This window comes from Plenodomus lingam (assembly GCF_022343315.1).
Source record: "Plenodomus lingam strain CAN1 chromosome Unknown scaffold_20, whole genome shotgun sequence".
NCBI classification, from domain to species: Eukaryota; Fungi; Ascomycota; class Dothideomycetes; order Pleosporales; family Leptosphaeriaceae; genus Plenodomus; species Plenodomus lingam.
In genome coordinates this window covers 2,129,791-2,154,210 of record NW_027093974.1, presented here as the reverse complement: position 1 = coordinate 2,154,210, position 24,420 = coordinate 2,129,791, and the positions used below count along the sequence as shown (strand labels likewise).

The following is a 24,420-nucleotide window of genomic DNA, read 5'->3' as shown; positions in this document are numbered from 1 at the left end:
GTTATCAAATATCTTCAAAAAGTGCTCTCTCTATCTGATTATCTCTTAAGTCTCTATCTCTATCCACAGATTTAATTCTGAAATAACTTGAGAAGGAATTTAAATTAGGTCATAGACGGTTATCAGCTAAGCGCTAGTACTTAAAATACGCGCTAAGGTAATTAAAGCCTGGTGAACTGTAAGACAGTTCGCCGGTGGTTGCCCTATCTAGTTAGTAGCTAATCCACGCCACCTCTCGGTGGTCCCATGGTTATTTGGCCTGTCACCACCAAGTACGCCTAATTGTCTAATATTGTGCGCCTGAACAGCATAGCCCAGCCTAGTGTTGAAAACCAACTCGACTCAGAGGCAAAATAGGCCATATTACTCACCTTGATAATAGCCAATTCAGGTTTCGCACTCCGAGGCTGACGATACTTTCGTTGATGACGTACTGCTTTCGCCTTCGTCTTACATTTTCTGCTTAACCTCAGCCCACCCTCATTATACATGACAGATCACTATCTTCTACAGTTGTTCGTTCAAAGGAAGCCAGACACAATCTTCACGTGATCTTTGACTATGGCGCCCAACGCGCAAGAGAATGACCAGAAGGTCCACATTTCCCTTCACCTTAGCATCAGCCCTCCTGGCACACTATCCATCGATGATGCCTTCCCTTCCACACCTCTCAAACTTATCGCCACCATCAAACAAACTAAATCTCCGTTTCCTGATCGCGCGATTACCATCATGACGAAATATTCTTGTCTAGAAGTAGACACGCCTGGATCTGAGGGAGCATTTTTTAGTCGCGCTATGGCCTCGCCTCAAGTAACAGTCCCAGACCCAGGATGCCCAGCCCCAGAGCTGCCACTTCGACCCACCAAACGGGTTACCATCACACGTGTATCGGGCGATCCAGACTTGCTCAAGCGAGGAGAAGAAAACGGCTTCAGATTCATTACCATTCCGCCTGTTAGTCAAGGTCACGCAGAAGTGATGTGGGAGCTAACGCCCTCAAAACTGCTCCTGCGATTGGGAGATAAAGGCGAATCCTTAGAGGAGAAGATGAAGCGTTTTTTAAGACCCGGAGACACATACAAGATTGTACCTGACAACTTGCGAATTCAATGGTGGACCTTCGGCTCACTTGACGGCGGAGACGGAATCGGAAAGAAGAAGATCGCGCGCTGGAGTCTACCAGACGATCTGCCCCTCGTGCGAGAGCCAGGCCAGGACGAGACAGACGAGGTAGCACATGGCCTGCGAGACTGGATTGATTTACATGATGTCAATAAACTGAGCTCTCGCAGTGCCGTTGAGAATGAGCAAAAACCTGACATTGCAAGAATGCGTTCTGAAGGTTGGGTATTTGGTGAACCTAAGACGGGCTTGGTAATGACAGCCGAGAATCAAGAACATGGAGCTCAATTCACTGTTGTTAGTGATAAGTAATCATTTGGTTAGGTTTACGATCAATGACATATACAGTATCAATGTCAACGTGTTTGGGGCTGAAGCATGCAGCTGATTGTGGCTACTAGGCTGTCAATGAATGGGTTGAGTGAGTAACATCTGATGAGGCGGGATGCCAACTTTGCTGGCTTCAACTTACCGGTGTTTCCAATCTTTGACTATAGGCTTGTGCGTCCTACACTAATTGTGAATAATTCCGTACGATTGACCGTAATCAGGTCATGGTCAAACTGATATTACCACGGTAAGTCAATACCCTCACAAAACGACTGAGATGCTGCTGTGTTACGACATCTTGATCACACAAGTAATCCACGCGCCAGAGTTCGAATCAGTTCATAGACAAGTAATTCATGTGGTAATAGCTGCTATTTCATAACTGAGCAGTCGTATCATAGATATTGCTAATTACTATCGCGGCTCTCTTAAAAAAGGATATTACTGATCCTTTGCTCCCCGGATGTGGAGTGCTGGGTCAGCTCAAGGTCAGCTTCGCCAAGCGATAAGATGAGTTGCATTTAGTGGTTTCATTTAGTCTTGCCTCAGCGTTAGCACGAACATTCTGTGCTTGCGAAAAGGTAACATACTGTACTCAAAGTTGCCGTCGTTATTACTGATACGCTCGCCCAGGTTGATGTCCCGGGTCTCGTGGTTACCCTCAGCATCAGAAAGGGACGCCCGGAGAACGGCGGCCTCGCCATCAGCCTCGATAGTGAACTCGATGTCCTGAGCGGAGTGGGAGAAGTTCTCTCCGTCCCAGACAAAGTTACCTGAGCAAGTCAAGATTAAAGATTACAAAGGACTGTGATTGCTCTACCATCGACGTTGCCAATGTGATTGTTCAGATCAATCTCAGAATCATTCAACTCGCCTTCGGCGTTTCGGAGGCGGGCCCTTAGGATGTGACCATCGTCGATGCGGATATCTTCAGCGGAGTGTTGGAAGGTCATGATGAGTTTTCGAAATCGGTTTGATTGTGAAGTGAGAAGAGTATTCAGGTTAAGTGAGTCTCTCCAGCAGCGTGTGGAGGTAGCTCTACTTAAGTACAGGACTCAAACGGGAGCTCTACAGGAGACACAGACCAATTTCCAACTAAGAGAGGTAAGCAATGTGCCATGGAGCAAACGAAAAATTGCGCTATTCAACGAGCTACGCCCGTCGAGTACCAATGGCCACTGCAGATGTGTTTTGATCCCACCGTCATCCACGGCCGTTTGGTGAGGTGCAGAGCAGCAGGTGCCGTATTTCCGGCTTGGTCACTGTCTGTGAATACATAAGTGCGCATAAAGGAAGTAGTAAGCGACACCTTGTAGTACACCATATCCATGCGCCGCCGAATTCGAGAAATGAAGTCGGGCATACCAAGGCTGCCATGTAAACGCTCAGCCACGGATGGCTCGGATGCGCTGCGTGGCTAAGTGTGAGTGGCTTTGATCAGAGTGGCGTGACCTCAACGTGCATCATGAGTGGGCCTTGTGCGTTGGTTACCATTCCTGTGATACCCAATTGTGTCATATGTGGCTGACAAAGTGGAACGTGAGGGGGGGAAATGCTGCAGGGTCGTTTCTGTGTGTAGTTTGGAGAATGCGTACGGTTGGTTCGATTGGAACAAGACTGTTATTAGTATCGTGAGAAATTGTGGGATGGAGAGTTGTATGTACCAGTAGGTAATATGGGTCTATAGAGGTATCTAGTAGAGTAGGTTACCAGTTGACTGTCTAGCTAAGCTAAACAATTCTAGTTAGTATCAGACAGTGGGGCAATCCCCTCCCCTCCACCCCCTTCCACCTCCACACCAGAGATCTCACCTTGCCAACATCAACAATTGTACAAACGGTCTGCTAACCTACAATTACGAGCAGGGTATCTCTGTAATACAAGTGGAATTCAGATTCTTCTCATGAAAAGGTTGCAGTTGTGTGAACGCACTGGCGTCCACACAAGACTAACATGGTTCCTGGCACTCTTGCAGAGGTACTGGGAATACAGTCTGATTACTTGAACGATCCACCCACCTATGACCGTACGACACTGAAAACCAGATCTACCTCACTATGCATAAATTTTCGTAGTGCCAAATTGCGGTTAATCAATTCGTGCTGTTATTCGATGACTCTTTGCCGTCATCGCGAGTTTGTTGCCAGCCCCCACCAAGCGAGTATTGACAGTAATTCAACATCCTTGCAGTCATGCAAAGTCTCACTTATTGTCATCGTATGCAGTTGCACGTCAAGCTTCGAGAGAAGGGTGCCTGGCTGGAGATATATGTGGTCTACAACCCGAAAGACTGAGCAGATATTCGCTGAAGTGAAACGATTACATCAGAGTTTCAGAAGGTGACACTCCTCTGAGTAGATTCCTCGTTTGATACCGGTAATGCTAACGTGACACGAAGGTTGGCAAGGCTATCTCTAAGGCACATGTTTAGGCCTTCACCGGAATCCATAACACCACCTAACTGAAGTTACTTAAGAACAGGGCGCAGTCAGGTTCTGTGATCGATTCATCGATAATTGTGAGAATGTACAATGCCACCAGGGCCTACAGGATACCGAAAAACACTTTGAAGGAGCCCGACTACGGTATTCGCACAACTGGCTGCTTAGCCGTCTCTCAATACTCTCGTTATTGTACTTCATTCATAACAGAACACTAGTACCATTATCCACACTCAAAAAAACCGTGAGTAAGAAGTGCTCTAAAACAGTTGCTATCAATGTGCCCTCCTACGCATTGCTCCCTGGAACTTATTTCTACATCTGACACATGTAAAAACACTGAGCACGGCCAGGGGATACACGCGGTGTTCAAACACTTGATAAAGACTATGCAACCAGTTCAAGCGCTTCCTCTTCTTAATTCCTCGATATCCTCGTCCTCGTCCCTTTTCTCTAGTTTTACTGTATTCTCTTCGCCATTCGATGCTTTTCTTTTTCATTCCTGATGTCTGCAGCCTGTGGTAATCTCAAAACAGGATGTTTTCGATCAGTGATATCAAGCACAGCTAGAACACTGCTCTCTCTCGTCCGTGGATAATCATCACAGGCGCCTTCCCAATCTCCTACACCGATCGCCTCGTGTGCGAGCCGCTGAAGCTGTAGCGTAGCATTCGTGACCCACTCTATGCTAGAAAATGCATTCTTGTTCCGCTGCATACGTTCAGTGGTCCAAGGTAGGATGGCGGAGATGAGCATGATTAGGCCTCCAATGGAAAGGATCAAAATGAGTCCAAGGACATTGAATGAAGTGTAGGAATCGCTTCGAATTTTCTAGTTGCCACAAACAGTACGCTCTTCAGCGAAAGAAGGCGGAGTGTGAAATTCGCCGGCTTCTGGAATGACTGGCTCAGTTGCAAGGTCAAGCATTGCTCGTTGTAAGTCGGCTAACGTGAGTCTGAACCAATGTTCAAGCTCAAGCTCCCATTGATTGCTGGGTAAAGCGTATTGCCCCACCGCTGAAAGAGAGTCACTTGCTCTTAGGGCTCCGCCCTTTAATGTCAGAATAGTTTCGTTAACACCACTCGACCTCCAGAGAATTGAGGTCCCCGACCATAAGAATGCTCTCCTATGGCTTGGTTGCGGGAATATCGTTGAAGATGCAGTCTCGATGGCCTCGTATATCCCTAGCAGGGGCGTACATCTTTCTTTCTGTGTAAGAAGAGGGCTGCAGATTTGACGCAGGCTAAGGCACGTGCTGGCTGATCGCTGGAGTAAAGTGACATCTTTCCAACGACAGTACTAGCGTTGAAAGGCCCATGCTCCGCATTAAACCACGGATCTTTTACAGGTGCGTAAAATTTCATACCATCCATCTTGAGAAAAATAACGCTGACATCTGCGTTCGAAACCGAGAGTTCAGGGATCGGTTCCCACGTGATTCTTGCAGTGGTGTTTAAGGGTGCGTCCCAATGTGTAATCACCCTAGTGAATAAAGTCAGCTTCGAGAAGTTTTGGGTCATCAGAAGATTTTACTTAAGGTTGTACTCGAAAATTTCGTCGAAGCTGTCTTCATAGCTTTTGTTAACATCATTGGCCTCTCCGAAATTGAGTTCCCAAGTGCACCCATCTCTATCGGTCTTACAGGTTTTGGGATTGCTTCCGTAGCGGAATTGTAAGGTTTTTGGTGATGTAGATGAGTTCAAGTACGTAAATCCTTCGCTACGCAATGGTACACATTCGTTAACTGCTCGGTAGAGAAACCTCGCGGATGGCGGAGAATTAATGCCTAGATCGAAGTGGCTGTTGAGAAGACCGGAGTCAAGACGGATGGCTCCTTCGGAAGAGTGACATATCCGGTCCTTCCCTGGGAAAGGACAGGGAGTTTTACGTGTAATCTTGAAAGGAAGGGTATCTCGAATAAAAGTGCGGCAGGCTCCTGGGGACCTCGAACCAGTATAGCAGCTCGATGCATAGTTAGCGCTCGATCTAATCCTATTGGCCAAGTATGCCTGGCCTAGCCAAAGTTCTGATTTGTTATTAGAGAATTGTTGTAGATAGCGCACTTGCTGCCGGCGATGAGGACCTCGCCGCCCCTCGAAGTAGCAACTCTCGATGAAAACACGCCAGCGATGGCGAAAGCGCTGAAAGTAACTAGACTCAAAGCTAACGGCAGTAATGTACGCTTAAACGAAGCGACAGAGTTATGCCTACGCCAGGCCCATGTCATCCTCGAGAGTCTCCAGAACGCCGCAGCACTGGTACCAGAATTGCGAAGTATTGCTTGTTGCTGGTGGTATATCGCGCGCTGGGGAGCCTGCTGGCTCAACATTTGGTGGATGGCAAATGAGACGATTGTCCAACAGCAGGTACCGGCGAAAGTAACGAAGAGTGCGAGGAAAGTGACGAGTAGGCCTCCATTCTGGAGTGTTGTGGTAAAGGTCAAACCGGAAATGGGGCCAAGAGACTACCGGTAATTTGTCTAGATCCCAAGGTAGACGGAGCTTTCCTGAGAAGCGATTTGACTGAAATTTGATTTCATGGTGATGTTTGGATTCCAGAATCCGTCTCGTAGTTAAATACTGCGAAATAGTGTTGTCACCCATTTGAGCAAACACATATTGGATTTTATTTGGGGGCCAGCCTTGCATTGGTTACACCATGTGTGCTCAGCTAGCGGGCATCTCAACAACGTCATATTTAGGGGCTATGTCGACGCACAAGTAGACCTATCAACGTTCTTTATTTTAATTGGCTGTTTAAATACATGTTGAAAGGCTGCACTGCTGCAGCTGGGGTATAGTGTTTACGAGGGTTACGGTATTTTTAGCAAACAGAGGACTGGACAGAAACCCCGCACATCTACGTGGATGAGTTTGCCACCAAGCAATTGAGACACTTTGAAGAGCGACATGAGATACAATGAAACAACTCCTTAACCGTACAGCTGAGAATCTACCATGGTTACTGAAGAACCTCTATAGTCAAGAGGGCACGGATCAAGACTTTACCTTGATCGGTACTCTCGATAGCAGCTTTCCCTTCCAGCCTTATGTCGCCACAGCCCAAGGCTCTGTGTCTTATCTACACGGCGACCGGGGCGGAGTATTGGGCTAGAAGTGAGGGACGACGACCTCTAAAATGGGCGATGCTAAGCTCATTATTCAATTATCGCCACCACTGTCGCTACCAAACCAAAGCTACATACATTTCTATTGACACTCATCGTGATGGATAGAAGTCAGGATGGGTGCTCACATTTTCAGTCACCTCCTTATAATGAGCTGATGTAGGAGCATTTACATGTGGTTTACATATAATCTTGGCTCTATCTGACCTATAATGCATCCCCCGTGTCATCTTAACTGACGAAGGCAGAACTTCATCATAATTGGGCAACGAAACGTTTGGGTGAACTGATGTGGTGGTAGTCCTAGACAAGCCCAAAGCATTGCTTAGTTAGTCAGCCATCTTCCAGATCAAATCAGCCTGAAAGATTCATTGGAGGAAAAGTGCATAGGACCATCTAGTCCCAATTCTTTCCAGTTGTTGTGTCAGCGTGTTCCTTCAGAACCGTTATCGCATCTACCGTGGCTTAATGTTATCGAGTTTTCTAGCCATCATAGACCGTATTAAGCGCGTCTGCGCATTGTGATCGGACTATATCGCTTTCACGCTTCGAAAGGGCCAACTAAGAAGGTATATGGATACTTGCTGCCAAGCTCCAATCCGGTAATTGGCCCGGCATTCTTCATGGATTCATCAGATTCATATACGATCAGTCGCTGTATGGGCCGTTATGATAATTTCATTACGCGGTTTACATGGATGCAAGACATTGATGACGAAATGATCAAACTTGAACAGGGGTTCATGATAGCCAGAAGCCGACCTCATATGTACGCACTCATGAATTTTATATTCTTGCAGTGGCGAATAAATCGCCTCTTGTCCGTGTACCGGTACATAACTTCATTCCGATCAACCAGAAATTCACAGATCATCTGACGGAAGCCTGCCTGAAGTTTCGATTACATGAGCTTGAACCTTACTCTGTACTTTTCACACCTGATATGCAGCAATCTACGGTCGGAAGCTACCAACGACCTCTTCGACAACTACCTGACTACAAGGTTCAGTCTGGTGCCAAGGTAGACGAGCAACTAAACGCTGTCGCGACTGAAAACCTCGCGTCTTTGAAAAGGATAGTTACACTTCGTCGAAAACGACATGGAAATGGCAAATTCCTTCAAAGCGCCTGTCCAATTATGACCTCGCCAAGTTCAATTTATCACTAAAGACCTAAGAAAATTCTCGTTAATCCATTTGGGCGGTTAAAGTCTCGACGCATGACTACCGATTAGCGCGTCCAAGAGCGTTGGCCAGATGCATAAGCCAGCAAGTTATCGCGTCACCAAGATGTCCGCTTCAATTCAGGGACTGGAACTCACAATTAATCAGGACTACAAGAATTTTTTTGAGCAGATAGATTCGATCAGTGAACAGCTAGAGGCCGTAACAGAGTAGACAACAAGACAGCGCAAACAAGAACTGTCCGGGGATGAGGAAGATAGCAAGGAAGATTAGTGCCGGTGAAATCTTGCAAGGGACTCTTAATCGCAGGAACTGATTGTTTAGACTGCCAAATGGTGTATAGCGGGAGTCTGGTAGGGCTTTATACCTGTTCCGAGCGAACTTTAAGGCAATATTTTACAAACCCCGATGTACTATGATAGTTGTGACTTCCATTTTGTTCATTAGTATATATCGACGATATTATTAGCACATAAGGCGAGTTAATATCCTGTCGGTCTCTTACTACTTTGCCTAGGTACACATTTGGTTCGATGATGACAACTTAGCAACCTGACATTGCAATACACGACGAATGAAGCTACTATCCAAACCTAGCAATATCAAGTTACTCTGACTTCTTGTTATTTAGTGTGCAAAGGTACCTACAGATTCTGACTTCGTGATACTAGCCATTTTCGAGCCTTTGTTGATTTGTTGATACAACTGAGAGCGTTTGCTCACAGCAACACCATCAACAAAGCCGCCAGTGGTCGCCAAAACCTCCCCACCCACAACATCAACCAGATCAAGGAATCAGATCCGGGGACCCAAAATTCAACAGCCGTATATGCGCACAGAGGCCATGGTGACTGCGGCAGACAGTCTTGCACAGCTTCGCGCAGCTTTGGGCAACAATGGGGCATGTCTCGAGCATGCGCGGCTGCAGCAAGTTGAGACACAACCACTGGATGACCCCGACGGTCTCTCTTTTGCGATTCTCTTGGGCTATACAGAGGAAGGATGCGACGGCTCGCAACGCAAAGTTTTGATACACCTTTATCCCTTACCTGGGATTAACGGTCGGGCAGAAATACAGTTCCATTCTCATGCGACCAGAGGGAACGAACACGCTAGATACGATGGTTCATACATCGTGAAGCGCTTGTCGCGTCCTGCTGCTGCTTTCGCGCTGCCTGGTCGGACACAGTTCTCGCTGAACAAGATTCTCGCGCTTGCGAGGTACTACTTCCTTCAGAAATTGGTCGAGTATGACAACAATACCGACGCTGAGAAAATCGCTCTGGGTGGCTTGCCTTTGAGCAAGAGTATGCGAGACGAACTGGAAGCTGCGTGCTCGGCCATCTACGAGACATCTCTCAACGGAGGCATACCGGTAGCGCAATCACAGCATTGCGAAAAGCCGAGCAGTTCACTATCCCGCTCATTAGGAGCTCAGGAGGATTTCAGCATCACAGGACAGGATATCCAGGGACATCAGGCGCTCTGTACACTGAGAGCTGCGCAGGGCCAAGATCTTACTGTAAGTATCAGACCCAAGTCGATCTCTTGATGAAGAGTCACTAATTGAACACAGAAATATACTGCCGAGCCTCCAACGACACTAAACCAGCTCATCACCCTGAGAAGGACCGAAAAAAGGCTAGAAAAGGATGTTCGCGACCTTGACATGCAGTTGGCAGCTCTAGCAGCGGAGCGAGACGCCAAGGCAGCTGACGTTGATATGGTCAAGAGACAGCAAGAGGAACTGTTCTACGGGCTAGACATAATGGAAATCTACCGGCTTGGCGAGGAAGTTGGCCGTGCAGACGTGGAGAATCACCTCCAGCTTGCAGACACAGAGAATCAAGTCTAGCATAAGTGAAAGTGCCATGAGATTTATGAACGTCTAATGATGTGTCAAGTACGTTTGACAGCCCCATCGGATAGGGTTGGAATACTTGAATGGATGTTTAGTGTCGGTAGCTGGGCCATGTTCGAGCATTAGTTTTGATAATGACACAAATGCTATATAATCAACATCGCGAACAAGAAGTCACATGTCTGTACAGAGTGTACGTATCTCCAGCAATATACCTTATGAAAACAATCAGTATATTTTCAGATTAGATTGTATATTTTAATAGATTCCCACACATATCAGATAGACAGCTGGGGTAATGCAATATACGCTTAGAAGTAGCTTTGGAAACGAGTGGCTGATACCGGTAGCGGATTTGCCGTTTACCCGCAATGTCTCTGAAAAAATTCAGACGTATGTTCCCTTGACTACATCACTTCAGCGTCAAATCTCCAACAATAACACTTTGCAAATACATTTAAGCTGCTTTCTTATTAATAGTGGATGTGGTCACTGGAGGTGTCTGGTAGGCGATCCCCCACCGCCCACATAAAGATTTTACAAGCGCTTTTTATAGATAGACACTACAGTAAAAAATTGTTTACTATAGAATAGTACGCTAGGGGTTTACTATATAGGTATAAACTAACCTTATATATACCTATAAATAGGTTTAAAGTAGTAGTTTACTTTTTTATAGTATTAATATAGTATAGTTTACTATAGACCTATTAGTAGAGTAAATAAAGTAGTTTATAATAGACCTATTAGTAGGGTATATAAAGTAGTTTATAAAAAATAAAATATAAGTATTAGGTATAATAATAATAGTATTTGATTTTTTTTTAGTATCCTTATATAAACTACTAGTACGTTATTACCTATCCTATCCCTAGGCCTAACCTACCTAATTAATAGCCTATACTGTGCCGTGGTATGGGATGTATAGGAGAAAAACAAGGCTTAGCCTAAAAAGTTAGGTGGATTAAATAGTATAAAGGCATGAAGGATTAGAGGATAGGATAAGGATAACTCTAGGGGACTTTACTTTAACTCTATAATATTATCTTTTTACTTATGTTTCTATATTAAACCTATATCCTCTACTATAGGATTACTACTATTAAACCTTACCCCTCCTACTTCTCCTTATTTAAATAGGTTACTCTCCCTAATAGTTTAAATAGCAAAGCCTAAGGGGAACTTATCTTATCTTAGTAAAGGGGAGGGCCTAGTAGCATATAACTAAGAGGATGTTTCTCTAAGTATAAGGAGGGCAGAGAAAAATTAAAAAATAGGTAGTATTAATAATTAATATTATTAAGGCAAAAATAGTAGGCCTATATTAGGACGTAGCTAACGCGCGTTAGTAGGAATAGAGTAATAATACTAAGAGGCTAACTAGAAAACATTAGAAACACTAGAACAACTAGAACAACTAGAACTAGAATAACTAGAACTAGAATAACTAGAACTAGAATAACTAGAACTAGAATAACTAGAACTAGAATAACTAGAACTAGAATAACTAGAACTAGAATAACTAGAATAACTAGAACTAGAATAACTAGAATAACTAGAACTAGAATAACTAGAACTAGAATAACTAGAACTAGAACAACTAGAACTAGAACAACTAGAATAACTAGAACTAGAATAACTAGAATAACTAGAACTAGAATAACTAGAACTAGAACAACTAGAACTAGAATAACTAGAACTATTAGAATAATTAGAACTATAAGAAGTATTAGTAATACTAGAAGTGCTAGAACACCTAGAATATTATTACTAATAGAAAAGCTATAGCAAAGGCTATAAGATAGTGTGCGCTATTAGTAGGAAAATAGGGCTAGGCTAAAGTTACTAATATAATAAGAATCTACTAAAAATAAAATATAGTCTATAAAAGTAAGAGATAGAAAAGGGGGGAAGTAATATAAGTAAGTAGATACTAACTTATCTAATAATTTTAATTAATATTACTAGTTTATATACCTCCTTTAATATTTATAGAAGCCTACTACCTTAACTAAGCCTATCCTTTTTACTAGGAATAATACCTAGAGAAAGTAATATTACCCTAGGGTTAACTAAAATAGAAACCTCTAGACCTTTAAGAAGAGTCCTTATCCCTATAAGGCCTAGGAAAACTAGCTTTTAGTTCTAGGGAAGGGAGGTTATAGAGTTCCTAGATAACTATAACTACTAGGTAGAAAATAGAGGGCTAGATAAAGTAGATTAGCTAAAAATTCTACTAGACTTCTATAATACTATATATAGAACTTTTATAAAGAAGCTTAGACTCTACTAGAAGTAAGACTAGGAGGAGCTGCAGGAAGCTATAAAGGAGCACTAGAGGGACTAGGATATAGCCTAAAGGATAGGTACCTAAACCTTCCTAGATATATATATATAAGAAGCCTCTAGAAACTTCCTAGGTCTCTTAGACTACTATACTAATTTTATAGTATATAGCAATACCTGCCTAGTATCTAAATAGCTATATAAAAGCAAGGTTAGATTCTTCTTCTTTAGAGGGTTACCCTAGGTAGATAAAGAGCTAGTCTTGCTTAGTATACTAGGAGGGCCTAATAGTAATAAGGTAGTAAGCTATAAGCTAGAGAAGATCTATACCTATATTAAAAGAATCTATTAGTAAAGAGAAGGAATAAAATATATATTAGCTAGCTAAATAGAGGAAGATACTTAGTAGGTATATTAGATATTAGAATTAGTAAAAGCTACGCCTATAAAGGAGGAAATTATAAAGATAGTAAAAGGTATTAGAAAGGAGCAATCTACTACCTAACTACTACTAAATATTAACCTAGAAATAGACTAGTTAATTAGGGCACTAGGAAAAATAAAGATAAGTTTAGCTAAGGCTAATAGGCTATAGGAATACTACGCAATAGGCCTGCTACTAAAAAGCCTAGTAAACTAGCTCTACTTTATTTTATATATAACTAATGCTAGAAAAGAGTAAGGAATATATTAGAATACTATAGTAATTAGAGGGTTACTAATAAACTAGCTAAGAACCTAGGGCCCTATATAAATATTAACTACTTAGCTAGGGCTATAGAGTTATAGGGGGTATTATAAGAAACTACCTACCTATAATATATATAGATTAGAAACCTACCTAGTAAAGGACTACCCCCCCTAGCTAGAACTTATAGCACTAGGGTAGGTAAGCACTTCCTAGAATCTAGAAATAAGGACTAGGATATTTTACTATAGACTATTATATAAAAGACTAGGGTAGGTTACTAAGCTAGCACTATAGAACTATACTCTTTACTAGATAAAGAAAAAGTTATATAAATACTATAAAGTTACTAAGGATATCCTTAGCTAGCTAGTATTATAGGTTAAGCTAGAACTGTTTAATAGAATAGATTTAAGAGGCTAGTAGTAGAGGTAGACTTAAGGACTAGACTACCTAGTAGTAAAAAGAGCAGGAGCTAACGTAATATCTTCCTAGAATTAAGGATTAGAACTAGTAGCTACTTAAAAAGAATATAAGTAGTTCTTAAACTATTAAATACTATAAACTAATAAGGAAGACCTAGTAGTAATAACGCTAGATTATATAGACTTAAGATATATTATCCTAGGATTAGTAGATAAGAATACACCTAGGATCCACGCCTCTATAAGGGAGAAAGAAAAGCGAAGGGACTAAGTCTTAGAGGAAGTAAGGATAGGATTAATCTAGAAGCGCAGGTAAGGAAGACTAACACAAAACCTAGTAAACTAAGAAGAGGGGGCAAGTAAGGAGATAAAACTTAAAGAGACCCTAGAGATTCTATACCTAGCTTAGGCCTATATAGACCCCTTTATAATAATCTAGCTACTAGATAATATAGGTAAAGGCTATACAAATTTAGGGCCTAACTAGGACCTACTAGTAATAAGAAGAAAAGTATAGTTTAAAGAAGTAAAGAATAAGCAGCTTAAGGGGATAATATGCCTAAGCCTAAACTAAATAATAGCTACTTTTCTTAGATAGGAAGTCTAGGGAATTATAGTAGCTAACCTACTAGGGTAAGATTATCTATAAGAATAAATTAAGATATTATTATAGGAACCCTAGACTTAAGTCCTACTAGATAATAACTTTAGTAGGGTAAATATAGTAGAGCTAGGGGGCCTAGAAAGTGCGCTAGTCCTAAATAGGTATCTAAAGGGTGCGCTAATTTTACCCTTTAGATATATTAACTAATTAGAGGAGCTAGAGGTAAAGGACCCTATGCTAGGTTAGCGCAATATACGCGTAATACTAGAAGTACTTAATACCTAAGTAAGGCTCTAATTTAGATAAAACTTAGATAGGTATAGAAAAGATTTAGTTATATAAGAAGAGAAAGATAAGTCTTATACTAACTAGGAATTAAATTAGATAACTCTCTATATAGAACTACTAACCTGCTAGACTAGTATAAGGAGGAACGTAGTAAACTACCTAATTAATATAGGGGTATAAATAAATCTCTTAAGATTAAGTGCTATACAGGCGTTATAGGTACCTATTAAGACACTAACCTAGACCCTAGGGTATATATAAGGGGTAGTTATAGCTAATAGTAGGATAGACCTATTTATTAGAACTGCGTGGAATATGCTAGTACGTATAGGGGAGGTAGAGATCCTAACTTATTTTAGGGTAATTATAAACCTAACCTACTTAGCTATATTAGGGGGGCTATAGTGTACCTCTACTAGGCTAGCTATTTAGTATAATATCTATAGGAGGGTCACCTACTAGGTGCTATCCTTAGATAGGGAAAGGAATATAGTCTTTATAGCCTTAGATCTAAAGCTAGAAGATAGAGATAAAATAGAAGAGGAAGATAAGTTAGAAAACTAATAGCAGGACCCTTACTTAGGAAAGAGATCCTGCAAAATTAATACCTAGGAGATAAATACTATATAGTAGAACATGTAGCATATTTAAAATTTCTACAAGAGGTAGACTATATAGAGCTATAAGCAGGATTTAGTAAATATAGATAACTATTCACCTTAGAAGATAAAAAGATACTAGAAAAATAGGTAGCACAAACTATAGGATATAGTGTAGGGGCAAGCAAAGACCTATAGGCTATCTAAGAGCTAAACCTAATATTAGTAATATATAAGCTAAATTAAGGTGTATAGTAAAAAGTAGTATAAATAGTTACTAAGGTAAGCACTAAGTATAAAAAAGTTAGCAAGAAAATCTAACTAGTAGATAAACTAAAAGAGAAGGATAAGGATATAGAGTTTAGAAGGGAGGACTAGAAAATAGTAGCTAAGGAAAACTAACTGCTAAAGCTTAGTATTCGTAAAAGAGTTAACCTTAGCCCTTTTAACTATCTTTTTAAGAAAAGATATATATTATTTCTAAGAGGGTCTAGGCTAACTACTAAGAGGATACAAGAATAGAAATTTAGTCTAGACTTATTAGTAGTAGAAAGGACTCTGTTTTAAGAAATAATTCTTAATAGAGAAGTAGCTATCGCCTTTAACTTTAGAGAAAGTAGACACATTACTTAAGACGTTAGCCTACCTTACTAAATAAAGATAATCCTATATAAAGTATAGCAAATACGTAGTTTCCTAGTAGCTAAGGTAGTAGAAGAAGAATTTATTTAGATATTGAACCATTAGGGAGAGTAACCTATTTAAACGAGGAGAAGTAGGAGGAGCAAGGTTCAATCGTAGTAGTGCTATGGTGGAGGATATGGTTCAATGCGGGAACATAAGTAAAAAGATGATATTGTAAGGTTAAAGTGAAGTCTCTAAGAGTTTTTTTTTTCTCCTATCCTCTAATCCTTTATACCTTTATACTATTTAATCTACCTAACTTTTTAGGCTAAGCCTTATTTTTCTCCTATACATCCTATACTATAGTATAAACCTCCCCCTCCTTTAAGCTTGGCCCTATTAAGCTTAGACCTTACTCTCCTCCTCCTAGTCTGCAACCCTAGTTCCTAGCTTGTTAAGCTTTAGGTAAGGGAGTAGGAGTATCTAGGGTCTCTAATCTTGAACCTAAACTTAACAAGATAGTTCTCCTCTACGCCCTAGCTAGACTTCCTAGATAGCCTAGCCCTAGGCGCCTAGATCCCTCTACCTTCTGTTCCTCCTTAATAGCTCCTAGATGCTTTTTAATAGTATCTAGAGTCTCTAATTGCTTAATCTATCTATTATACCTCTACTACTCTCCTACCTTAGTAGGCTATACTCCCTTTATACTAAAGTAGGATTAGTCTAGTACCCTAGCGTCCTTATCCTTACTAAATACAAGCTTCTTATTCTTAATATAGATAGCCTAATTCTTCTTTAACTCTTTTACTATCTTAACCTAACTCTTCCTAATCTATGCTCCTATCTTTTCTCTATTTAAATCTCCTATTAGGTACTTCTAGATCTCTACCTTTACTAAAGGGTTATCCTATTAAACCTAACACATAATTACCTTTAAGATCTAGGTTAGGTAGGTAGCCTAGATATCCCTAGGAAACTACTATTAGACTCTACTATATTTAACTAGGTGCCCTAATAGAGTCTTTAGGGCTATACTTATCTATAGGTAGGCTAGTGTAATCTCTATATATATCCCTATCTCTAGTACCTCTATTATTATTATATTATCCTACACTTTTATATACTATAGTAGAACTATATACTATATTTAAGTAGTAGGTCTAGTAGATCTATATAGTATTACTAGGCTTATAATCCTTACCTATTCTTTTTAATAGATTTCCTTCTCCTATTTTACTATAGGGTACTTCTCCCTTAGCTCTTTAGGCTAGTGCACCCTATCTTCCTATACCTAGATATAGGCTCTCTTATTCCTCCTTAACCCCCTATCTATCTAATTTACCTAATTCTTCTATACTTCTTTAAATCTAATTAGAAGCTTAGTATAGTTATTTTAGTCCTTATTATTAAAAGAAACTAAGCCTTAGATTATCTTAAGCCCTTATCCTAACTACGCTACCTTAGAAAGGTTTACGTCCACGTAACAAAAGAAGGTCTAGTCTCCTACCTAGGCGTACTTAGTATAGTATAGGTATAAGATTAGGTTTATAGTTTCCTAGATTATAGTGTATTAGAGCTAGTATCCTATATCCCCTTATACTAGCTATTAAATAATAGAGTAGTATATAGTCCTACACCACCCTAAATTAGCTACCTACTTTATCTCCCTTAAGTGCTATTTATATATCTTAAAGCACTTATCTACTATCCTTACTAGTTCTAGGTCTTTATAGATCTATATAAAGGTGTCTAGGGTTATACTTCCTTTCTATAAGAAGCCTTAGTAACTCTACTTAAATCTTATTACCTATTATAGTTAAGCCTAGTTAATTATTAGTGCTATCTTCTTTAGCTAGTAGCAATAAGCTTATAGATCCTTAGAGGTGTAATCTTAGTTAAATAGCTTAGTAAAAGCTACTATAGTAACTAGGTTAGCTTGCAAATTTCCCTATTCTCTAGGCTTATAGTATAGCACGTTTAGCTATCTATTACTTGCCTCTGCGTTTAGAGTCTAAGTGTAGAGCCCTATCTTGCTAGTAATAAACTTTAAGTAGCTAAAGCATACCTAATTTAAATCCTGTACTATCCTCCCCTTAGTATCCTAGATAGTGCTGTAATTAGTGACTTTGTAGTACTATGCTTTAACTAGCTTCCTTTACTTAGTATTATTAAGTGCGCTACTCCTAATCCTAGTAGCAATTAATTATAGTGTGGAGCGTTAGTTTTTGCACTAATAGGGCGCTTTATTCTTAACTATAGCATACTTATCTTTAGTAATACCCTCTTCTTCTAGTATTATTATCTTAGTATCTAGAGTCTTATTAAGTTCCTTAAGTAGTCTAGGTAAAGAGTTGCGTAATTTATTTATTACCTCTATATTAGTATCCTATAGTTATAGGCCTACTACTATATATTAGCTAATAATACTAAACTCCTAGTAAATATTCTCTCCTATCCTTTTTAAGAGCTAGGCAGCGTATCTTCCTTATACTCTTATTATCCTTTGCATAGGCGATTCTACTAGAGATTCTTCCTCTAAGATATAGGTGGCTAATTTAATTTCTCCTAGGGCAGTATCTAGTATATCCTCTATCCTCTTCTTATAACTCTATAACTCCCTTGCTATACTTCCTAACCTTAATAGTTCTCTATTCTAAACCACACTCCTATCTAGTAGTATAGTCTAGGCGCGTCTAGCGTAGGATATAGTCCTAGGTAGCTAGTTATAACCTAGATTCTTAATCTCTTGTGTTACCCTCTTCTCCTCTACTTTCTTTTTAGCTACTTCTCTGCTTCCTTATAGAGAGCTAGCTAGAATATCTTTAATTTCTTTTAGCACTAGTATCCTATAGTTTGTTAATAGCCTTATACCCTCTTTCTATATCTATTTACTAGGGGGGATTATGCTAAGTAGTACCCCTACCTAGTTCTTTAACTTCCTATACTATTATAGCACTAGGCGCTAAATCCTAGCGTAAGCACTATCCTCCTCTCTATAGCATATATTAAAGTTACGTAGGTTGCTTATACCTTTAAGCGTTAGTCTAGGTAGGGTATATAGGCCTATTACGTAGTAATAAATAATTGCCCTAACACGTTGCAAGAAATAGTCCTCTAGTTCCTCCTTAGCCTTTAAGATAGTATCTACCTTTCCTATTAGCTTAGTAATTATAACCTAGACCCTATGCTAGTTAGTAATATTAATAAAATTATCTTTTAACTAGTTTTAACCCTATATTCTATAGTATACCTCTAAGTTTAGGAAGCTAGCAAGCTAGTCTAGACCTACGCGATATAGGAGGTACCTTACGTCTATATATCCTTAGTATATCTAACCTACTTATAGGGTAAACTAGCTTAGGTATTTCTAACTAAATTTAGTATAATTAGCGTAGATATACTATATTACTAAGTGTATTTTATTAAGCCACTTCTTATATATATTGCGCGCTTCCTTTATAAATAGGTACTATAGCCTAAAATTAGCTACACTACTATATAACTATATAAGTGCTAGGCTAGACTCTATAAAGCTCCCTACTACTATTATTAATCCTAAAGTTTTATTAAAGTACTCCCCTAGTGCTCTTATAAAGTTATCTATAATATTCCTCTATTATATAATAGTGCTTATACGTATCTTATTAATCTAGCTACCTATAGTTACACCTCCTTTCTATAGAAGAGGGATACCTTTATAAAGTGCCTAGGTCCACGCGTTAAACTCTTTAGGCTAAACTAAGTCTAACTTTTTAATAGCTAAAAGACTCCTCTATTATAATATATACTAATAGTCTAGTGCAAAACTTCTAGGTATTATAGGCTATAGCTATAACCCTCTAGGTTATAGGCTTAACCTTAGGGGCTGCAGGGAACCTGTTAATATTAGGGATCCTAGTAAACTTAGCTTAACTACTAGCTATTTTCCTTTCTAGACTTCTAATAACTATTTAGGGCTTATTATTTTATTTAGGATCTTCTAGTAGTAGCTTTATTAGATACTTATAGCTTTGTTAGATATCTAAAGTTTTTAGTGTAGCTTATTATAGTAGTAGCAGCGTAGGTAGAATATATACAGGAACACGCGTGCCTTCCTATTATACTTGCACCTTCCTATTATTCTCCTACCTTTACTTTATTCTACCTTTACTTATTTATTATCCTTCTACCTTTACTTATTTATTGTCCTTCTACCTTTACTTTCTTATTATCCTTATTATAATTGCTTATCCACGCGTAGGTAGGTAGTTAGTGTAGCTAATTAGAGCGTTGTATATCTAAAGGGTTAAATTAGCGCACCCTTTAGATACCTATTTAGGACTAGCGCGCTTCCTACCTTTCCCTACTAATCTTGCGCCTGTCCTATAGCGCATCTTTTTCCTAAGTTTTAACACTAAAGTATTAATACTATTAACTCTTTAATTATTAATTATCCTCCTCTTAATTACTTTTGCTAGAATCTAAGATATTAAAATATTAGTATTCTACTTATTCTTTATCTAAGAGTATCCTAGGCCTAATCTTAAGAGTAGGACTGCCTATATCTAGTTGCAGGATTTCCTAGTCCTAATTCTCTAATTTAGCTTCCTTATTTTCTTCTCTTCCCTCTATACCTAACTTATTAAACTGCGTAGGCAGCGCTTAAAAGATATGCCTATTTTCCTATAGTGCCCTATCCTATAACTTTATAAGTCCTTAGTCTTCCTAGTTTACCTTATCCTAGCTTCTCTAGTAGAAGATCTTTACCCTCTAGCCTAGCGTTATATATATAAACTTAGTTCTATCTAAATCTTTTAGCTAATACGTCCCTAACTCTAGAAAGCTCTGCGCTACTAGGTATAGACCTAGCTATTTATTACTAAGTTTCCTATCTCTAGATATATCTATCTAGCGGACTAAATCCTACAGCAGTACTAACAAGCTAGGGCTAATTTCCTCTCTTTAAATTTCCTTATAGTTATCCTAATATTCTTTCTTCTATAAGCGTAGCCTCTTAATTCTTAATACTATATCTTTAAGAAACTAATCTCTTAGGTTAACCTAGGTGGCCCTTACTACTAGTAGTTAAGCCCTATCTATTATCTGCCTAAAGGGAAGCGTCTGCTATATTAGAAGAGCTAGTTTAATTAGGAGTACTAGGTTCTAACTAGTAACTAGCTAGTATGCAGAGTATCTAGTATTTTCTTAAATAGATATTTAGTTAGCTAGGAGTACTATTAGTAGATTAGAGACCTAGCTCCCCTAGAGCTTTGCAAGTGCGTTAACAATTAGTTTATGCCCTCCTTTAATTTTTCTATTAGCCTAAGGGTTATAGGTAGAGATCTAAACCCTATATATACTATAGATAGTAGCTAAATTATAAATAACTTTTTAGAAGTTAGGCCCCCTATTAACTATAATCCTTCGCGCTATACTCTATTTATATAGGATGTCTTTGTATATAAATTTAGTAATAGTTTTTAATCTATTATTTAGTAATACTTATACTTTAGGCCACCCGCTTAAATAGTCCTAGGCTATTACTAGGAATTATTTCCTAGAATTATAAGGCATGTAGACTACGTTAATAGCTACTATCTCTTATAGCGTATAGGAGTAGGTGTTAGTAAGTATATTAACCTTCTTCTTACTACTTCTTTTCTAATACTTATAACACGTGTGTAGAGTAAGCCTTACTATCTTATATATCCTTTCCTACTAATATTACTAAGCTATTATTAAGTAGATAGTATTTACTCTATAATAACTAATAAGGTAATATATTTCCTATATAGCAGTAATCCTAATATCTTTATTATTAACTACTTATCTTACTACTATATTTTAAGATGTCTTGCAGAAGAGGAACCTATCTCTTACAAAGAAGTTTAATGCTTATTTCTTCTATACCCTTAACTCCTTCTATAGAACGTCTAGGATTTTAAACCTAACTAGAAACTAGGCAATTCCTTCTAATTTAGCGCTATATTTAGGACGTAGTACTTTATCCTTTATTAGATTATATAACTTAACGTTAGCAATTATATACTTAATAAAGTCTTTAATATTATCTTTAGTTTTATCTAGGGGTTCCTATCTATCCTCTTTTAGATATTATAATAGAGTATCTATAACTATATTCCTCTTGCCTAGAATATGTTAAATTTCAAAGTCCCACGCTAAAATAGTAGCAAGCCACCTATTTATTACTCCCCCTAGTATTTTGCTTAAGGACTAATTAAGCTAAGTAATTAAGGTTTAAGCGTCTATCTTAATAACAAATAGTGTTCTATAGAGCTAAACTCTAAACTTTTTTAGGGCCTATAGTATAGCTCTACACTCTAGCTTAGTAGAGTGCTACTTTGCTTTAGACTTTAACTATATAGTACTTTTAAACTAGCATAGATATTGCCTTCTATCTAGCCCTATTTATTCTAGGGAAGCTCCTGCGCCTTCCCTACTAGCGTCTACTATAAGGTAGACAGTCCCTCTAGTCTTATAATTAATAGTTATTAGGGCTAGTGCTATAGTAATAAAATACTTAAGCTCTTTTATTGCTACCCTCTATAGTTCTTCCTATATCTACCTAGTGTCGCCTTACAGGAGTATAAATAATAGCTTTGCTTAGATAGCAAAGCTAGGAACCTATATCTAGTAGTAGACATAGATCCTAATAAATATCTAGACTTCCCTTATATTTCTATATTCTAGCTATTTTACAATCTTTTCTACCTTTATGTAGTTAGGGTATCTTCCTTTAAAGCTAACCTTATAGCCTATAACGCTAAGATAAGCTATACCCTAATAATATTTCTTTCCTAAAACTATACCCCCTGCTTGCTTAATATCTGCTAGGACTTGGTTAAGCTGCTGTATATGCTTAAGCACAAATCTCTAGACCCTAGGAAGCGCCTCTTTGCCCCTATAGTTAGTCTTAGGCCCCCTTATAGTTATATTGTCTATAAATAGTATTATATAAGGGGAATAATTATATAGTATTTTTATTATAATTCTCTAAAAGGCTACTACTAAGTTTATTGCTCCTTATACTATAATATAGGATTATAGTAGGCTAATAGGGGTGTGTATAGTAGTTATATCTCTACTATCTAGGTATAGGGTAATCTAGTTGTATCCTAAAAACATGTCTATTAGGGATAATATCTTACACCTAGCAAATTTCTTAGAGAATTTATCTATAGTTAGAGGTAGGTTAGCGTCCCTCTAGCTAACCTTGTTTATATAGACAGCATTCTAGACTAGATAGTACTTCCTATCTTTCTTTACTACTAAGAAATATAGGTTCTAGTACAGGCTGTTACACCTCTTAAGTATTCCTTAATCTAGACGCTCTTCTAATATCTAAACAAATTCTTCTTCTACTGCCTTAGCTACTAGGAAACTATGTATTTGCTATGCCTTATGCAGGATTATCTTTATTTAGTAAGGTAGGCTAACATCTTAAGTAATATGTCTACTTTCTCTAAAGTTAAAGGTAATAGCTACTTCTCTATTAAGAATTATTTCTTAAAATAGAGTCCTTTCTACTACTAATAAGTCTAGACTAAATTTCTATTCTTGTATCCTCTTAGTAGTTAGCCTAGACCCTCTTAGAAATAATATATATCTTTTCTTAAAAAGATAGTTAAAAGGGCTAAGGTTAACTCTTTCACGAATACTAAGCTTTAGCAGTTAGTTTTCCTTAGCTACTATTTTCTAGTCCTCCCTTCTAAACTCTATATCCTTATCCTTCTCTTTTAGTTTATCTACTAGTTAGATTTTCTTGCTAACTTTTTTATACTTAGTGCTTACCTTAGTAACTATTTACACTACTTTTTACTATACACCTTAATTTAGCTTATATATTACTAATATTAGGTTTAGCTCTTAGATAGCCTATAGGTCTTTACTTGCCCCTACACTATATCCTATAGTTTGTGCTACCTATTTTTCTAGTATCTTTTTATCTTCTAAGGTGAATAGTTATCTATATTTACTAAATCCTGCTTATAGCTCTATATAGTCTACCTCTTACAGAAATTTTAAATATATTATATATTCTACTATACAGCATTTATCTCCTAGGTATTAATTTTATAGGATCTCTTTCCTAAGTAAGGGTCCTGCTATTAGTTTTCTAACTTATCTTCCTCTTCTATTTTATCTCTATCTTCTAGCTTTAGATCTAAGGCTATAAAGACTATATTCCTTTCCCTATCTAAGGATAGCACCTAGTAGGTGACCCTCCTATAGATATTGTACTAAATAGCTAGCCTAGTAGAGGTACACTATAGCCCCCCTAATATAGCTAAGTAGGTTAGGTTTATAATTACCCTAAAATAAGTTAGGATCTCTACCTCCCCTATACGTACTAGTATATTCCACGTAGTTCTAATAAATAGGTCTATCCTACTATTAGCTATAACTACCCTTTATATATACCCTAGGGTCTAGGTTAGTGTCTTAATAGGTACCTATAACGCCTGCATAGCACTTAATCTTAAGAGATTTATTTATACCCCTATATTAATTAGGTAGTTTACTACATTCCTCCTTATACTAGTCTAGCAGGTTAGTAGTTCTATATAGAGAGTTATCTAATTTAATTCCTAGTTAGTATAAGACTTATCTTTCTCTTCTTATATAACTAAATCTTTTCTATACCTATCTAAGTTTTATCTAAATTAGAGCCTTACTTAGGTATTAAGTACTTCTAGCATTACGCGTATATTACGCTAACCTAGTGTAGGGTCCTTTACCTCTAGCTCCTCTAATTAGTTAATATATCTAAAGGGTAAAATTAGCGCACCCTTTAGATACCTATTTAGGACTAGCGCACTTTCTAGGCCCCCTAGCTCT

General features: G+C 38.5%; 5 protein-coding genes across 5 annotated transcripts; 3 read left to right on the top strand and 2 right to left on the bottom strand.

Moving 5' to 3' along the window:
* Positions 1–561: 561 nt before the first annotated feature.
* On the top strand, positions 562–1,437 carry IAQ61_011743 (uncharacterized protein; the record flags this gene model as incomplete). Its single annotated transcript, XM_003844263.1, has 1 exon — positions 562–1,437. One exon carries the CDS (start codon positions 562–564, stop codon positions 1,435–1,437), a length of 876 nt encoding a protein of 291 aa, XP_003844311.1.
* Positions 1,438–1,539: 102 nt separating this feature from the next.
* On the bottom strand, positions 1,540–2,746 carry IAQ61_011742 (uncharacterized protein). The gene is made up of 3 exons (XM_003844262.2): positions 2,276–2,746; positions 2,046–2,228; positions 1,540–1,994 (listed from the first exon to the last, which is right to left on the bottom strand). Exons 1-3 carry the CDS (start codon positions 2,406–2,408, stop codon positions 1,990–1,992), a joined length of 321 nt encoding a protein of 106 aa, XP_003844310.1. The 5' UTR covers positions 2,409–2,746; the 3' UTR covers positions 1,540–1,989.
* Positions 2,747–3,432: 686 nt separating this feature from the next.
* On the top strand, positions 3,433–4,114 carry IAQ61_011741 (uncharacterized protein; the record flags this gene model as incomplete). Its single annotated transcript, XM_003844261.2, has 2 exons — positions 3,433–3,672; positions 3,944–4,114. Coding segments are annotated over 2 exons (411 nt in total), but the record flags the coding sequence as incomplete, so codon positions are not given.
* A 613-nt stretch (positions 4,115–4,727) lies between these two features.
* IAQ61_011740 (uncharacterized protein) lies at positions 4,728–6,544 on the bottom strand (the record flags this gene model as incomplete). The annotated part of the gene is made up of 3 exons (XM_066099329.1): positions 4,728–4,983; positions 5,430–6,002; positions 6,108–6,544. The coding sequence occupies 3 exons, from the start codon at positions 6,542–6,544 to the stop codon at positions 4,728–4,730; spliced, it is 1,266 nt and encodes a 421-aa protein (XP_065950848.1).
* A 1,768-nt stretch (positions 6,545–8,312) lies between these two features.
* Positions 8,313–10,062, top strand: IAQ61_011739 (uncharacterized protein; the record flags this gene model as incomplete). The annotated part of the gene is made up of 3 exons (XM_066099328.1): positions 8,313–8,408; positions 8,920–9,729; positions 9,820–10,062. 3 exons carry the CDS (start codon positions 8,313–8,315, stop codon positions 10,060–10,062), a joined length of 1,149 nt encoding a protein of 382 aa, XP_065950847.1.
* Positions 10,063–24,420: the final 14,358 nt, after the last annotated feature.